This window comes from Eleutherodactylus coqui, chromosome 10 (assembly GCF_035609145.1).
Source record: "Eleutherodactylus coqui strain aEleCoq1 chromosome 10, aEleCoq1.hap1, whole genome shotgun sequence".
Taxonomy (NCBI): Eukaryota; Metazoa; Chordata; class Amphibia; order Anura; family Eleutherodactylidae; genus Eleutherodactylus; species Eleutherodactylus coqui.
In genome coordinates this window covers 43,567,356-43,585,420 of record NC_089846.1, presented here as the reverse complement: position 1 = coordinate 43,585,420, position 18,065 = coordinate 43,567,356, and the positions used below count along the sequence as shown (strand labels likewise).

Genomic DNA, 18,065 nt, shown 5'->3' with positions numbered 1-18,065 from the left:
GGTTCCCCAATTTACAGGACATTACAGGCGTCCCAGCCAATAACAGAACTCAGCGACCGAGCGATGAAGATGTCATTGGCTGCAGCAGCTGTTCCCTAAACAGGTTGGGGCTGCCTGTAAACCTGGCATAACAGGGGAGACTTGGAGCAGCGCCGCAGGACACAGCAGGGATCAGGGAGAGGTGTGTATCTGTTTATTTGTTATTTTAGTGCATGCAGAAGGGGTTTTATCCAGAAGCTACAACTTGGACAACCTCTTTAATGGATTTTACAAATGGACACACAAAAAAAATGTTAAAATCCTTTAGCGCTTCTTTAACTAAAGATACAACCTGTCACCGACACCTGATACTCCTCACTTATCATGGAGGAATATGAAGAGCAGGGGGTCCCTGCATTGACTCCAACATGCCAAGGATCTTGACTACTGGATCTGAAAAGTTGTTTACATGCAAATAGATGAGAAGTGACTCAAATCTACTTTCAAAGCAGTGATGGGAATGGGAGCGCTGCAGTTAACACCTCCGCTGGGAGGATGGAGGTGTCAATGCTAATCTGAGAGCTGCTACTGCCTGCTAGGATGACAGTAAATTGTCCTGGGAAGGAAATGGGTGACATCACACATCTATAAAACCAGAGCTATTGTTCAAGAGATGTGCAAAGATGGAAATACTCTGTGTATCTACAATATACCGAGCGTTGGGCCCGCGTACACCAACGATTCATCGTTTGGAGGAGCGAATGACGTCAGAGTTCGCTCTTCGACAGCCTGTTTGTACAAGCAGATACATCGCTGCCTCATTCAAAAGAGGAATCGTTCACATTCGCTACATAAGTGAATGAGAACGACTGAACGATCGGTATTTAAACCGAATGATAATTGAATGAGCCAACAATGCATAAAATAACGAAAAACCAAATGAAGTATTGTTCGCCGTTGGCTGTGTCTACACCGATCCATTATCATTCATTTTCGCTTGTTTAAACAATTGTTCCGTGTAAAAGGACCTTTAGTCCGGATTTACACGAGCGTACGCATATTTATGTGCGAATCCACACGATGTGCAGGAAAATAGAACGTGTTGTGCATTTTTTGTTGCCACTGAAATGCGCACACAAAATATGCACATGTGAACGAACTCATTAAAATTAATGGGTTCTATTCTCTGCATGTTACACACGCAAAATATTTTGTGCGCAGATACGTGCAAAAATACACTCATGTCAATTGGGCCTCAGGTAGCCTGCACACAGACAGGTCGGATTCCGCATGCAGGATCCCGCAGTGTAATCTGTCCCAGTGCCCGGCCGGTGACCACTGCGTACCTGTCCGAAGTCTTCTAATCTGTACTGCGGATGGCCCGGCCAGCGCGCCGGCGCACATGTGCAGTACAGATTTAGCCGCACTGTTTCTAGGCGATGACAAGTATCCCACGACATTATTGCGGATGGGCCGCGGGTCAGACAGCTTCTATTGACTACAATAGAAGTCATCCGCGCAGAATCTGCCTAGAAATATAGCATGCTTCCACCTCCGTGGATGGAAAATCGCAATTGATTTCCGCTCGTGTGCAAGAAAAAAAAAACGCGTTTCCATTGCATGCTATGAGTGTTATTTGCTGCGGAAACCGGAAGCGGGCGCTCGCTCCGGGTTCCTCAATGCACGTCCGCCCGTGTGCAGGTGGCCTGAGTCTGGACCATTCTATTGCACACCTTGAGCTTGCATCTGAAATTGTGTGCTGTGGGCGTAACATTGCATTGAGATGTACATTATATTTTATGCGCCGCAGCTGCAATGTGATGAGCATGAAAAGTTTAATCAACTTTTGCGCAATACAAAACAATCACAGTCCTGTAAAAGTCAATATAAGACCGCTTTCAGGCGACTGTATTTTAGCTCTGTATTTGCTCTATGTGGCACTGGACAACCAGATGTAAGAACATCTCAGTTATCTGGGCACCACCAGACTGGCACTGTGTGGGCATTCTTATAGATGACAATGCACAATAGAGACCCCCGGTCCTCTCACTGCTCTGCATGGGATCAGGTAAGGGGGCGGGGCTCACACTTGTAGAATGCAGACCGGCTGGGTGGGCGGATCCACTGACGTCAGAGGGGCTTTAAATGCAAGAGGGAGCGGAGCTGTGCAATACGAAGTCATTCATAAGGTTAAAGTGACAGCGGAGTGCTGACCCCTCACTGGAGCAGGACCCCCGCACATCTCATTCATCACCCGGATTCTCACCCGCAATGGCTATAATTTATTATTGGATATTCCTGCTTTGTGCTTGTATGGGATCTTGTGGCGCCATCCACTGGCTGTGAGTATAACCTATTAGAGAGTAGATTACCCCATAAGGTAGAACAGCTGCTACTCTTACCTGAAACCATTACTTCACCCCTCCATGTAGATCTCAGATTGTGAGTCAAGATGCTTTAATGGCTAGAGTCTTCTAGACTCCTCACTATCTTATACACAGTATTGGACTGGGCTTGCATTGGTGGATTTTGGCTATGCGAATGCTGTTTGTGTGGATGATCTGTTTTGTCTTCTTTGTTCACACTTTTGTGTATATGAATTGCATATTCTGTGAGCAGAAGAAAAACTGCAACATGCTTTGAGGTGGCCCCCATTAAAGGCAATGGATGCAAGTGTTCTGTCACCCATATGCAAATGAGTGGTGGAAGTGCTTGCAACTTCAAAAGAAACTAGATAGAAAAGCTGGGGTGGGGGAGAGCTCTTCCATGCGAATGATGCGCTGTGCATCTGTGTGAAAAAAGCACTTAGATCTATGATCAGTTGCAGTTACTTTCTGTGAATGATCACAGGTCTCCTGTGGAATCTGACTTGTTCATGTGAGCCCAGACTTTCACTGCATGGCCATCATGATCTGCGCTCAGGGAAGTCTTGGTGTCAAATCTGTTCTGTATTGGAGGAGAGAACCTGCTAAATGAAGCCCTGTAATAAAATCCTCAAGAACCTTTCACAAAGGATGGAATGTGTCCATGTATGTCATATGGGACGTATTCCTGGCGGAAATCTTGCAGTTTGGCTGCAGCGAAAAACTGAGATTTCTGCCAGAAAAGCGCTGCTTCAAAACCTGCAGCACTTAGCTGCAGGTTTTGAAGCAGCTTGGCCACACGCTTTCTGCTACAGCTGGCGCTCCCATAGAGGAGAGCACGACCGCAGTGGAAGGAAAAGAGTGGCCCTGCTGCGGCTGGCGAATCCGTGCCGCAACGCTGGCTTTGCTGCAGCGGACTTGCTGTTCTGTGTGGACGAGATTTCTGAGAAACCTCTTCCACGTCGCTGGCTAATCCCGAGATTAGTGGCTGCGGCAAAACTCCAGACGGCATTTCCGTGGCGAATCTGCCCAGTGAACCCAGCCTAAGTGCAGTATAACCCCCACCCCCTCCAGGAAAGCCTTTCATCTGTTTCAGTATATTTGATAGAACATTCCTAACTGAATTACTGCTATCCTACAAATACTGTGCACTTTCACTAGGGCTGGATGCATCTGGGGTCTGGAGGTGGGACTCAACTTGTTGGACACAAACTCGCAGCTTTTTGTGAGACCCTGTAGGGGTATGCATGCCACTGTATTACCTATACATGGTGTAGTTAAAGACAGATCCAGTGTTATATCTCAGTACTGGTATCCTATATTGAATTGACAAGTGTACTTGAATAGGAAGGCATATGGGCCCCTGTAAGAGCACAAAATCCAATTGCAAATCTTGAAAAGTAGCATGTGAGAAACAGAAATCCACTTTCTGTGTCTCCAAGTCCCTTAGGACCACTGCTATGGCTGAAGTAAGGAAACACCAATTTTGCTAGTGTAGCCTATGCAAAAGCACTTAAAGTGGCTTCCTTCTGCTATGATGGGGGTAGATCATCCAGCACCTGCAAGAAATTGAAGTATAGATCAATGTTGAGTCCCTGGAATGAACACAAGTGCAATGACTGCTCCACATATGTGGTGTAGCAGAGGGGGGCACTTTGAGTACCCTTTCCTTACTTTGGTCATAGCAGTGGTTCCACAAGACTCGAGGAAAGCAGACTTCTGCTTTTTGCATGCTACTCTTTAACTTTAGAAGTGTTGTGGATAGGTTTTTAAGAAATCCTCCTCAATGTGCTGCAGGAAAAAATCCAGTTGAGATTGTTAACTTATGCCTTTAGGCCACTCTAACATGCTGCCATTGACTTCAATGGGGCTTCACAGACATGCGCTCAAATATGGATTCTAATGCCATGCTTCTCGAGTGCTGTCTGTTCTAATTTTGTGCTTTTTAACACCCCTCATCACAATGCTGGGGTGCATTAAAGCACTGTGACATGCATTCAAAAAAAAAAATGCTGCTCAAAATTGCGGTAACCATGCCGCGGCTTCAAACTGCGTCTTCTGAACGCATGTGTAAGTAACCTAAGGCTCCTTTAAAGGGAACCTGTCAGGTCCTTACAGATATGCCTGTAAGATGGGTGAAGTGCAGTCGCCTTCTGAAGGTGGCATGAAAATCGGACTCTTGAGAGTCCCATCCGTGCACTCTGCTAAACAAGAGTCAGATTTTCGTGCACTACCTGGACTTTCCCAGATGACAGCGCTGCATTGTGGAAATAAGTGAGGAGGAAAAAAAAAAATCAAACGTCCAGTTCCCTGTCACATCCCTTAACAGTCTTAGCCTATGGTGCTGTGGGGATGACGGGTTCCCTCTTTAATTCTGTACTTTGATCTGTGGTCTGTAACTCAGAGCCAATGTAAGGCTATTCACATGGGATCTTTCCTCAGATGTCTGAAATACACAGCATGACCAATCATTTTGCTTCCATATCTGCATTCCTTGGTTGGGTAAATAAGGTTCCATGTTTGCCCTGTGGAAGACAACCAATGAAGGCTAATGCACATCAGATACTGATCACTTGTGGTTGCAATGTCCTCTGTAGCTCATCCATATTCCGGATGTCTGACAGTGATGCTCATCTGCAACTGGCCATAGTTCACTCAGTGGAATTTTGGGTACAGAATGCAAGTCACTCTACAGTGCCGAATTTTGACAAGCCCACTCACTTACAGTGCAAGATAGTTCGTTCATTGCAATGAGTTAATTCTGTTTTGAAAATCTGCGTTTGGATTCTCTCAATGTGTGAACTTAAGCTTTTAAAGGTGGTGTTTGAGACTTTTTGAAAACTTGTTAAAGGCAGAGAATGGACTAAAAAACTGTCATATGTTGGCTCTTTCATTGTAGCCTCCTTGGTCCCAGAAGCCTTTGCATCAAACCACATGCAATTCATCACTGTGCCTGAACAGTTTATGCCCTCAGCAGGAGCTTCTGTGATCAGGCAGATGGCATGGAGTGGCCAGACATATTAACAGTTGAGTACTGTAGAATCTATTCCTTGCACTTGGCAATACTTGAAAAAGCCCTTAAACACCTGACTGTTCATGTCGAATGTGGACTTCATATGTCAGGGTAGGGCTTATTGGTGTAGGTCTTATTTTGGGTGGAAATGCAATAGTAGCAAAGTTCTACATCAAGGAACTTTTTTTTTTTTTCTTTTTCTTCTGGCATTTGATTCCTCTAACTTCCTCCTCTTTAAACTTGCATTTTTATTTTGCAGGGGTCTCACAGTAAATGGCAGTTCAGTGGCCTGGAATGAGAGCGAACACTGTAGACTACTAGAAGGACTGGTTCCTGACCAAACACAACTGTGCAAGAGAAACCTGGAACTGATGCAGAGTGTTGTTAATGCAGCAAAACAGACCAAACTGACTTGTCAGCTGACGTTCTCAGACATGCGATGGAATTGTTCCTCAATTGATCTTGCTCCACACTTCACTCCGGACTTGATCAAAGGTAAAAAGAAGTCTTCAAGACTTTGTGGTGCAGAGTGTTAAGGCAGCAGCGATGCAGTCCTAAGCTCTTGCCCACAACCTGAAGGTTGCAGGTTCAATCCCCATGTGGTTCAGGTAGTCAGCTAAAGGCTGACTCGACCTGCCAAAGATGCTTGAACAGTCTGCCAAGAAAATATCACGGTGTGACATAGCCGGAGGAGAAAGTCATGACTTAGTGCTTGGGACTTAACCTTTATCTTGCCTTATGCTCTATCACAGTAGATGCTATTGTAATATTTTCAAGCTTTGGATTACTTGCCAATGCCACCTTTCCTGATGCCTCTTTTTTTGCCTTTCAGGAACTAGAGAATCTGCCTTTGTGTATGCCTTGGCCTCTGCAGCTATTAGTCAAACCATTGCCAGAGCCTGTGCTTCAGGGGAGCTCCCTACATGCTCTTGTGGTTCTGCCCCAGCTGAAGTTGCTGGACCAAGCTTTCGTTGGGGAGGATGTGGTGACAACCTACGTTATGGCCTTCAAATGGGATCTGCTTTTGTCGATGCCCCAATGAAATCTAGCAAGTTTGGATCACAAGCGACCAAGCTGATGAATCTGCATAACAATGCTGTTGGTAGACAGGTAAGCTGCTGAGCATCTGAAAGACATTATGGCTTAAACACTTGTGGAGAAGACAATTGTCATGATCCTCGTTTCTGTTGTAAATCCATGTGAAGTTGACCTGACAGCACTTCTTACAATGGTTGGAGAACTTCTCCAATTCAAGAAGCATTAGGGCTATGATGCATCTTGGATTGTAAGACTATGTCTCAACTTGTAGTGCAGGGCTGAGAAGTGACAACCTTACTTAGCATATTCCGAGTAGCCTATTCCAAGTAGCAGTCCTATCTCGTGTAGTTTATCTTCTGGCTGCAAGATAAAACTATTGTCTTCATAGCCTCTTAACTACCTCTGCTATGTTCCTTGTAGTTACAGTATACTCATTGGGTTTGTCTTTGTCTTTATCTAGGTACTAATGGAGTCAATGGAGACAAAGTGCAAGTGCCATGGAGTATCTGGGTCCTGTTCAGTTAAGACCTGTTGGAAGGGTCTCCAGGAATTGCCACTTGTAGCTGATGAGCTGAAATCCAAATACTTGGCTGCAACCAAAGTCACCCATAGACAAATGGGAACACGCAAACATTTAGTTCATAAGGAGTTGGACATCAGGCCAGTTAGAGATTCTGAATTGGTTTATTTAAATAGCTCTCCTGACTATTGTGCCAGAAATCCCAAGCTGGGGTCATATGGAACACAAGACCGGTGAGCAAAAGCTTCTTCTCAGTTTTGGATAACCAACTTGGTGCTTCTTCTGTACCTCTGTCATGTGTTCTAAACTTGCTTAAAGTCCAATCTAGCATGCGTGCATATATAATTAGTCTTCAACAGTTATTAAATTATGAAGGCCACCTAGTGGCCCTTTTACACAGGTCAATGGTAGTTTTAAATGCCTGCATGAGCGATGATGCCACCTCTAAGGTCATTGGCGCTCGTGCAGAGTTTACACTGAAAGACTTCACTCCTGGATCACTGGCTTCTTGCTCAGTGCTTCACCTTTGGAGTGTTGAGCATTTACACTTTTTTTTAGTTTTACTTTATAACCTCTTGATATTCTAGAATGGGTGAGGGGGTTGATAGCCACTTTTGTTAAACTTGGCATGTTCTCATCTTGACTACTGAAGCAAATTGCAATGGCTTGTGTAGATGCCTCATTACATTTGGCCATTGATGTAAATGTTTCTCCTATCATGTGATTTCCTCCATATTGCTCTGTAGTGTCTTTCCAGCACAAAATAGTGCTGTGCTTCTTAGTGCAGAAAAATTTAACAAGTGTGCCAGAAACTGGACTGACCTCATTATAGTCAGTGGGAAGTGGGCTGGCCCTGCTTGTGTCTAGCATGTGCCAGAGCAATCAGTTTGCAGTATCTTTGCCCAGTGCTGATCACACAGATTAGTGCTGCATACAACTCTGATCTGGCAGGTGCTTCAGCAGCATTCTGCCCCATCACTAATGGAGCTCTGGCACTGCCAGACCTTCCTAACATAGAATGCACACACTTCTAGCAAGATTCTTTCTTCCTAAAATGCCAGTCTTGATAACTTCACCCTTAATAGTTTTAGGATGACTCAATCTGTTTAAGTAGTTTGTTCAAGCAAGTGGTTATTTTTTTATTTTTTATTTTTTTCTTTGCTTGTTTCTAACTTTTATTTTACCACTTTTCAGACTTTGCAACAAAACCTCACTGGGCAGTGACAGCTGTAACCTGATGTGTTGTGGTCGTGGGTACAACGTTTATACCGAAACAATTGTGGAGCGTTGCCAGTGCAAATACTACTGGTGCTGTTATGTCGTATGTAAGAAATGTGAGCGGACAGTAGAACGATACGTCTGCAAGTGAAGAAAACCTCTAATCATGAATACTCCAATTACTTGACTGTCTAAACATGAAAACGTACCTGGTTTAAGAAGCAAAGCTAAAAGCGGGAACTGCAAATCTAAGACTTCGTGGACAAATAAGGGAGAATTTATAAGGGTGGCCTGATCTGCCCCAGAGACAAATATCTCAAGTGTGCCTCTGGGTTAATGCAGAACACCATGCCATGTAAAGAATGAATGGGGATGATACAAGCAATTGATGCACAATCTATGGAGATGTGGACACTTCAGCAGTGCTCATAAAATAAGGACATGATCTCGACGAACCTATATGTATTATGTAAAAAAAAAAGTTCGCTTAACTTTGAGACTTTTATTATGTAAATATATTTTATAAATTGTAAATTTATTTTTTTAATAAATGAACATTTTTGCTGCTGCAGCCTGTTCTCCTGGCCAAGGGCTTTTTATTAATTGTATGAAGCTTTAGGTAAACATGCCCTGTTCTTGGGCTTCTAGATCTTTCCACACTGCTTTCTCTGCATTGGTGACAGCTGTAAGGGGACAGTTTGGCAGGTGCTCCTGTTGAAGTTCAGCTGCCATACATGCAATATTGGATAAGGGATCCATGCTGGAACGTCCTATAGATCTATGGAATCCTCAGAATTCCAATGTTTTACAGCCCAAAATACCTGTAGTTTTATTTGGAATCAAAACTCCCTTCTCAGTTGGCAGTTCACCATGGGGAAAATCCAGACTTCCTTCCCTCCCACTGTGTAGAGAATGAGCTTCCAGGAATGTCTCTCAAATACTTGCAAACTTCAGCATAGCCATCATACATGTGGATGAAGACCCCACAACCCTCCAGTCTGATTTATGACTGTCCTATAACCTCAAGCTGTACTCCGTGGGGGTTCTAGCCTCATGTCCATGCTCAGGAATCTCAAGGTCTGAGCATTAAAGTCTGTCTTGTGGCTCTTGGACAAAGGGGGTCATTAATAGATGGATGGGGTTCAGTGAAATCACTTGGCCCATATCACTTCTGTGTTTTTATAACAAAGTTGGAGCTAGGCTTGTCCCTGGAGTTGGAGGTTGTTCATGATAAATCTCTTGCTTGGGACATTCACAACTCCATATCAGTCAGTGACTCTATGGACCTCTTTTGGACATCTTTGTTTAACTGACTTGGCATTTACAAAGCAGACATCCCCACTTGGGAACAGATGTAGATCTTAAGATTACCTATAACGGTGCACTATTATCAGAATTCTGAATAAACTAGGCTCTTTGTAATTTATGTAAATGACTTTACAAATTTAACTTCTAGATAATCTACCAGTTATCTACAATGTCTAATGGTGTCTCCTTCCAGGGGATGGAGTAGGGTTCAAACTGGAAAGGAGAATTCTGCAGAAAAGTTCAACTGCTGAAAAATTTCAGGCCTAAATTAGACACACCCTAGTCCCCGTCTTGCAAACATTCGATTTACGAACTTCGCAAGATGCGAACAATCTGTCCTGCACAGTATGATGTATTGCCATAGCATTACATCATGCTGTGCAGGGACCGGACAGGCTTCTATCAAGCCTAATAGAAGCCTGTCCGGTCAGATCGCGGAACATAGGCGCTCTGCATAGGCAGCCCTGGGGCCTTTCAGAAGGCCCCTGGCTGCCTAGCAACTGCAGTGTCCTGCGATAAGATCGCGGGTCACTGTACGGGACCCCTGAACATCGGGTTCCGGCTGTTTCTTACAGCTGACATCTGCCAGCAGCAGTTCCAACGAGCCACGCCAGGTGCCCACTTTAAATAGTGCACTCTGACAGCGGTATTTTAAGTGTTAACAGTTCCGACACACAGCTCGTCGGAACTGCTGCTGCTGGGTGTCTGCTGTAAGAACAGCCTGCACCCGACGTATGGTGCGGGATCAACCCACGATCCTGCTCCATAGAAACATTTTGTTTGGACTTGCGAACAGGTTCCTGGTACAGAACGTGTGTGTGTGTGTGTGTGTGTGCGCTTATTAATTTTTAAAAAATTTTTTTTAACCCTACTGCCACTGGAAGTTAAAATTATAAACAGTTTCTTTAGCAGTAATGGTGTTTTGAGAGACTTATTGTATTAGGACCAACGTGTTGCTTTAGACTAGTTTATGTAGAGAACTGCGCATGCCAATGTAAGATGGCACAATTTTGCAATCTTTGCAGGGGAATTTTTACGGTGTACACACTAAAGGGAAAACTGTCCCAGGGACTCCGTCTCGGCCATCAATGTGGTGATTCTTCTAAAGGAGTCTCAGTGGCAGGTGGAGAATCTTCAGCTGAGAAGGAACTTGGCGAGAGTAGACTGACTTGTGCTTCCAATGCTGCCAGGGCCTGCTTCTCAGCCTGAGGGACTAAGTAAAGCGGACAAATTGTCTGAGGCATGAGTACCAGTGTTTGGCGCTCACAGCTTTACTCTATTACTGGGCAGATGGTGTCTTAAATTTTTTTTTTTTTTGTTTAAACCTCTTCCCCATGCAGTAACCTCATAAAAAGATGTGTCTATAACCACCTATTCCTGGGTCTCCACTCTGTTAGCCAAATTGCTGTAGCCAAAGACAGAACTCCAGGATGAATTACTAAGCTTTGTCATTGGCTGCCAGTTATGTCCTGAAAATAGGCTGGGGCAGCCTGTAAAACAATTGGAGAGGACCAAGCAGTGGCATGGGAGAGGTGAGTGTATGCCATTGTCATTACTGCGTGTGGAACAGGGGTTTAACAAAAAACAATCCTTAGTCTACATACTGTGGTCCACAACAAGGGAGCTCTTATACCAAAGCTCCACCTTGTGGCATCTCATTAAACAGGCTGCCCTCCTGACACAGCTCGCAGTTCGGATGCACACTTGCTCTAAGTTCACCTGAATTCATGTCCAGAAGACAGTGGCAAAAGGTACTGCTGCCAGGGGGGGTGGTGTGCATGTGTACCATTTGCAGTATGGATAAAGTGCCCCTGATCATGCCCCTATAGTGTGGCTAGCACCTAATATGATATGGATTGCATCTCCGGTAGAGATGAGCGAGCACCGAAATGCCCGGGTGCTCGTTACTCAGGACGAAAATTTCACGATGCTCGAGGGTTCGTTTCGAATAACGAACCCCATTGAAGTCAATGGGCGACCCGAGCATTTTTGTATATCGCCGATGCTTGCTAAGGTTTCCATTTGTGAAAATCTGGGCAATTCAAGAAAGTGATGGGAACGACACAGCAACGGATAGGGCAGGCGAGGGGCTACATGTTGGGCTGCATCTCAAGTTCCCAGGTCCCACTATTAAGCCACAATAGCGGCAAGAATGCCCCCCCCCCCCCCCAACAATTTTTACTTCTGAAAAGCCCTCATTAGCAATGCATACCTTAGCTAAGCACCACACTACCTCCAACAAAGCACAATCACTGCCTGCATGATACTCCACTGCCACTTCTCCTGGGTTACATGCTGCTCAACCCCCTCCCCCCCCCCCCCCCCGCATGACCCAGTGTCCACAGCACACACACCAAAGTGTCCCTGCGCAGCCTTCAGCTGCCCTCATGCCATGCCACCCTCATGTCTATAAGTGCGTCTGCCATGAGGAGGAACCGCAGGCACACACTGCAGAGAGTTGGCACGGCTAGGCAGCGACCCTCTTTAAAAGGGGCAGGACGATAGCCCACAATGCTGTACAGAAGCAGTGAGAAATATAATCCTGTGCCACCGCCATCAGGAGCTGCACACGTGGGCATAGCAATGGGGAACCTATGTGCCACACACTATTCATTCTGTCAAGGTGTCTGCATGCCCCAGTCAGACCGTGGTTTTTTATAAATAGTCACAGGCAGGTACAACTCCGCAATGGGAATTCCATGTGCACCCACAGCATGGGTGGCTCCCTGGAACCCACCAGCTGTACATAAATGTATCCCATTGCAGTGCCCTGGACAGCAGAGCTAACGTCAGATTAAATGCAGGTGGGCTTCGTCCCACACTGCATGCCCCAACCTGACTGGGGTTTTTAATTCATAGACACAGGCAGGTACAACTCCCTATTGTGAAGTTCCTGTGGACCGACAGCATGGGTGGGTGCCAGGAAGCCACCGGCGGCACATAAATATATCCCATTGCATTCCCCATCACAGCTGAGGTAATGTCATGTTTAATGCAGATGGGCTTCAGCCCACACTGCATGCCCCAGTCAGACTGGGGTTCTTTAGAAGTGGACACATGCAGTTACAACTCCGTGTGGACCGACAGCATGGGTGGCTCCCTGGAACCCACCGGCGGTACATAAATATATCCCATTGCAGTGCCCAGCACAGCTGAGGTAACGTCAGCTTTAATGCAGGTGGGCAAAAAATTAATTGGATTACACTGTAGGCGAGGGCCCCAAAAAATTGGTGTACCAACAGTACTAATGTACCTCAGAAAAATTGCCCATGCCCAACCAAGAGGGCAGGTGAAACCCATTAATCGCTTTGGTTTATGTGGCTTAATTTGTAACTAGGCCTGGAGGCAGCCCAGTTAAAATAAAAATTGGTTCAGGTGCAAGTTTCAACGCTTTAATGAGCATTGAAACGTATAAAAATTGTTTACAAAAATTATATGACTGAGCCTTGTGGGCCTAAGAAAAATTGCCCGTTCGGCGTGATTACGTCAGGTTTCAGGAGGAGGAGCAGGAGGAGGAGGATGAATATTATAAACAGATTGATAAAGCTAAAAGGTCCCCTTTTTTGATGGTGATAGAGAACGATGCTTCCATCCGCGGGTGCAGCCTACGTATTGTTTAGGTATCGCTGCTGTCCGCTGGTGGAGGAGAAGTCTGGGGAAATCCAGGCTTTGTTCATCTTGATGAGTGTAAGCCTGTCGGCACTGTCGGTTGACAGGCGGGTACGCTTATCTGTGATGATTCCCCCAGCCGCACTAAACACACTCTGACAAGACGCTAGCCGCAGGACAAGCAAGCACCTCCAGGGCATACAGCGCGAGTTCAGGCCACGTGTCCAGCTTCGACACCCAGTAGTTGTAGGGGGCAGAGGCGTCACGGAGGACGGTCGTGCGATCGGCTACGTACTCCCTCACCATCCTTTTACAGTGCTCACGCCGACTCAGCCTTGACTGGGGAGCGGTGACACAGTCTTGCTGGGGAGCCATAAAGCTGTCAAAGGCCTTAGAGAGTGTTCCCCTTCCTGCGCTGTACATGCTGCCTGATCTCCGCGCCTCCCCTGCTACCTGGCCCTCGGAACTGCGCCTTCTGCCACTAGCGCTGTCGGATGGGAATTTTACCATCAGCTTGTCCGCCAGGGTCCTGTGGTATAGCATCACTCTCGAACCCCTTTTCTCTTCGGGTATGAGAGTGGAAAGGTTCTCCTTATACCGTGGGTCGAGCAGTGTGTACACCCAGTAATCCGTAGTGGCCAGAATGCGTGTAACGCGAGGGTCACGAAAAAGGCATCCTAACATGAAGTCCGCCATGTGTGCCAGGGTACCTGTACGCAACACATGGCTGTCCTCACTAGGAAGATCACTTTCAGGATCCTCCTCCTCCTCCTCCTCCGGCCATACACGCTGAAAGGATGACAGGCAAGCAGCATGGGTATCCTCAGCAGTGGGCCAAGCTGTCTCTTCCCCCTCCTCCTCATCCTCCTCATGCTCCTCCTCCTCCTCCTCAACGCGCTGAGATATAGACAGGAGGGTGCTCTGACTATCCAGCGACATACTGTCTTCCCCCAGCTCTGTTTCCGAGCGCAAAGCGTCTGCCTTTATGCTTTGCAGGGAACTTCTCAAGAGGCATAGCAGAGGAATGGTGACGCTAATGATTGCAGCATCGCCGCTCACCATCTGGGTAGACTCCTCAAAGTTTCCAAGGACCTGGCAGATGTCTGCCAACCAGGCCCACTCTTCTGTAAAGAATTGAGGAGGCTGACTCCCACTGCGCCGCCCATGTTGGAGTTGGTATTCCACTATAGCTCTATGCTGCTCATAGAGCCTGGCCAACATGTGGAGCGTAGAGTTCCACCGTGTGGGCACGTCGCACAGCAGTCGGTGCACTGGCAGATGAAACCGATGTTGTAGGGTGCGCAGGGTGGCAGCGTCCGTGTGGGACTTGCGGAAATGTGCGCAGAGCCGGCGCACCTTTCCGAGCAGGTCTGACAAGCGTGGGTAGCTTTTCAGAAAGCGCTGAGCCACCAAATTAAAGACGTGGGCCAGGCATGGCACGTGCGTGAGGCTGCCGAGCTGCAGAGCCGCCACCAGGTTACGGCCGTTGTCACACACGACCATGCCCGGTTGGAGGCTCAGTGGCGCAAGCCAGTGGTCGGTCTGCTCTGTCAGACCCTGCAGCAGTTCGTGGGCCGTGTGCCTCTTATCTCCTAAGCTGAGTAGTTTCAGCACGGCCTGCTGACGCTTGCCCACCGCTGTGCTGCCACGCCGCGCGACACCGACTGCTGCCGACGTGCTGCTGCTGACACATCTTGATTGCGAGACAGAGGTTGCGGAGGAGGAGGAGGAGGGTGGTTTAGTGGAGGAAGCATACACCACCGCAGATACCACCACCGAGCTGGGGCCCGCAATTCTGGGGGTGGGTAGGACGTGAGCGGTCCCAGGCTCTGACTCTGTCCCAGCCTCCACTAAATTCACCCAATGTGCCGTCAGGGAGATATAGTGGCCCTGCCCGCCTGTGCTTGTCCACGTGTCCGTTGTTAAGTGGACCTTGGCAGTAACCGCGTTGGTGAGGGCGCGTACAATGTTGCGGGAGACGTGGTCGTGCAGGGCTGGGACGGCACATCGGGAAAAGTAGTGGCGACTGGGAACTGAGTAGCGCGGGGCCGCCGCCGCCATCATACCTTTGAAAGCCTCCGTTTCCACAACCCTATACGGCAGCATCTCCAGGCTGATAAATTTGGCAATGTGCACGTTTAACGCTTGAGCGTGCGGGTGCGTGGCGGCGTACTTGCGCTTGCGCTCCAACACTTGCGCTAGCGACGGCTGGACGGTGCGCTGACAGACATTGGTGGATGGGGCCGAGGACAGCGGAGGTGAGGGTGTGGGTGCTGGCCAGGAGACGGTAGTGCCTGTGTCCTGAGAGGGGGGTTGGATCTCAGTGGCAGGTTGGGGCACAGGGGGAGAGGCAGCGGTGCAAACCGGAGGCGGTGAACGGCCTTCGTCCCACCTTGTCAGGTGCTTGGCCATCATATGTCTGCGCATGCTGGTGGTGGTGAGGCTGGTAGTGGTGGCTCGCCGGCTGATCTTGGTTCGTCGGTCGTCTGCACTCTCAGTGAAAAACTGCCAGACCTTTGAGCACCTCAGCCTCTGCAGGGTGGCATGGCGCGAGGGGGCGCTTTGGGAAACAGTTGGTGGATTATTCGGTCTGGCCCTGCCTCTACCCCTGCCCACCGCACTGCCTCTTCCAACCTGCCCTGCTGCTGCCCTTGCCTCCCCCTCTGAAGACCTGTCCTCAGTAGGCGTAGCAAACCAGGTGGGGTCAGTCACCTCATCGTCCTGCTGCTCTTCCTCCGAATCCTCTGTGCGCTCCTCCCTCGGACTTACTGCCCTTACTACTACCTCACTGATAGACAACTGTGTCTCATCGTCATCGTCCTCCTCACCCACTGAAAGCTCTTGAGACAGTTGCCGGAAGTCCCCAGCGTCATCCCCCGGACCCCGGGAACTTTCCAAAGGTTGGGCATCGGTCACGACAAACTCCTCCAGTGGGAGAGGATTCGGAACCATTGCTGCCCATTCTGGGCAGGGGCCCGAGAACAGTTCCTGGGAGTCTGCCTGCTCCTCAGAATGTGTCATTGTAATGGAGTGAGGAGGCTGGGAGGAAGGAGGAGGAGCAGCCAGAGGATTCAGAGTTGCAGCAGTGGACGGCGCAGAAGTCTGGGTGGTCAATAGATTGCTGGATGCACTTTCTGCCATCCACGACAGGACCTGCTCACACTGCTCATTTTCTAATAAAGGTCTACCGCGTGGACCCATTAATTGTGAGATGAATGTGGGGACGCCAGAAACGTGCCTCTCTCCTAATCCTGCAGCAGTCGGCTGCGATACACCTGGATCAGGAGCTCGGCCTGTGCCCACACCCTGACTTGGGCCTCCGCATCCTCGGCCGCGTCCACGTCCTCTAGGCCTACCCCTACCCCTCAGCATGGTGTATTACCAGTAGTGCAGAAACAGAACGCTGTAATTAAATGTGTCGCTCATTGGCCTGTGGTTGGAGGCTGACTTCGCTTACGGAACGCACAGCAGAGCCAGGAAAGAATTTTGCGCAAGCCTGCTGTAACACTTAGCTGGCTGCGTATGAATTAGGACAACTACCCCCAGCAGAGACCCAGTACACTGAGGACGGTCACAGGCAGCCCAAATAGATTTTTTTCCCCAAATGTTTTTGGAAAGGCCCACTGCCTATATGCACTAAATATGTCTTCTGTCCCTGCCTCACCACTACTGGCCCTGGACAATGTAAAATTACTGCAGGACGCAATGATCTGCACGGCTGATATACAAAAAAAAAAAAAAATGTGCAACACTGCAAAAAGCAGCCTCCACACTACTGCACACGGTTAGATGTGGCCCTAAGAAGGACCGTTGGGGTTCTTGAAGCCTAAAATAACTCCTAACACTCTCCCTATAGCAACTCCAGCAAGACAGCACTTTCCCTGAACTATGTCAGAATGCATCTGTGGCGAGCCGCGGGTGGGGCCGATTTATATACTCGGGTGACACCTGATCTCGCCAGCCACTCACTGCAGGGGGGTGGTATAGGGCTTGAACGTCGCAGGGGGAAGTTGTAATGCCTTCCCTGTCTTTCTATTGGCCAGAAAAGCGCACTAACCTCTCAGAGATGAAAGTGAAAGTAACTCAAACATCGCGTGGTGCTCGTTTCGAATAACGAGCATCTCGAACACGCTAATACTCGAACGAGCATCAAGCTCGGACGAGTACGTTCGCTCATCTCTAATCTCCAGTTTAATTACTCGACTAGCTAATTAGTCATACTGCAGCCAGAATTAGCCAGTTATTAGATGATGACTTTGGGAGTACAGTTTGCAGGGTATCTGGGACAGAACTACCGTAGGACAACTACAGCATGCCGTGCTAAATGGGGATGTGTCCAGGATTACATTTACAGAACCAAAGTTGCTGAATAGCTACGGTACCCAAACCAAGCTAACTACATAGCTACAATAACAGATCCACATTTACTTTACAGATAAAGTAACAGAACTGGGGCTTCATACATAGACACAGTAATGGAGCCAAGTTTACATAGATGCAGTAACAGAACTGAGCTTACTCCATAGATGTGGTAACAGAATCTACTCTTTTTGGCTCTAAAAGGGAACTAGATTAATTCTGCCTGAACCACACGAAGCATGAAGCCCAGACAGGTGGCTACATTACCGGGATGTATGTTTCAGGGCTTTTTCATACAGGCGTCAGCAGTTTTACGCTCGCCCACTGGTGCCATGAAAACATGTGAACAGGTGTACAAATCTGCTATTGATGTGCCCTTTCAGACGGCACGCCCAGATTGCCGTCAGGCGGGGGAAACAGTTTAGCTCTGCTAAACTGCCTTCCCCCTTCCCGCCCCTTCTCGGCAAGGGGAGGAGGCGGGATGGGGCAGGAGCTAGTGCGCTAAGCTCCTGCCCCCTCTCTGCCACTTGTCAGCAGCCAGCAATCGGACGAGTGGGAGTTTAGCAACTAGCTCCCGCCCCAACCTGCCGCCTCCCATTGCAAACAACCAGCAAGCGGCGGAGAGGAGGAGGGAAGGGGGTGGGAGTTTAGCAATCAT

At 48.1% G+C, this 18,065-nt stretch overlaps 1 protein-coding gene across 1 annotated transcript; it reads left to right on the top strand.

The window, feature by feature from the left end:
- The first annotated feature begins 2,202 nt into the window (after nucleotides 1–2,202).
- On the top strand, nucleotides 2,203–8,623 carry LOC136579729 (protein Wnt-11b-like). Its single transcript, XM_066579791.1, has 5 exons — nucleotides 2,203–2,321; nucleotides 5,615–5,850; nucleotides 6,188–6,465; nucleotides 6,854–7,146; nucleotides 8,108–8,623. Exons 1-5 carry the CDS (start codon nucleotides 2,251–2,253, stop codon nucleotides 8,280–8,282), a joined length of 1,053 nt encoding a protein of 350 aa, XP_066435888.1. The 5' UTR covers nucleotides 2,203–2,250; the 3' UTR covers nucleotides 8,283–8,623.
- The last annotated feature ends 9,442 nt before the right edge of the window (nucleotides 8,624–18,065 follow it).

What these genes read in the sequence shown, in the direction of transcription:
- LOC136579729 (XM_066579791.1), top strand. Translation starts at nt 2,251, where the DNA reads ATGGCTATAATTTATTATTGGATATTCCTGCTTTGTGCTTGTATGGGA. An exon ending in CACTCCGGACTTGATCAAAG is followed by an intron (nt 5,851 to 6,187) that starts GTAAAAAGAAGT and finishes TTTGCCTTTCAG; the next exon opens with GAACTAGAGAATCTGCCTTT. An exon ending in TCATATGGAACACAAGACCG is followed by an intron (nt 7,147 to 8,107) that starts GTGAGCAAAAGC and finishes ACCACTTTTCAG; the next exon opens with ACTTTGCAACAAAACCTCAC.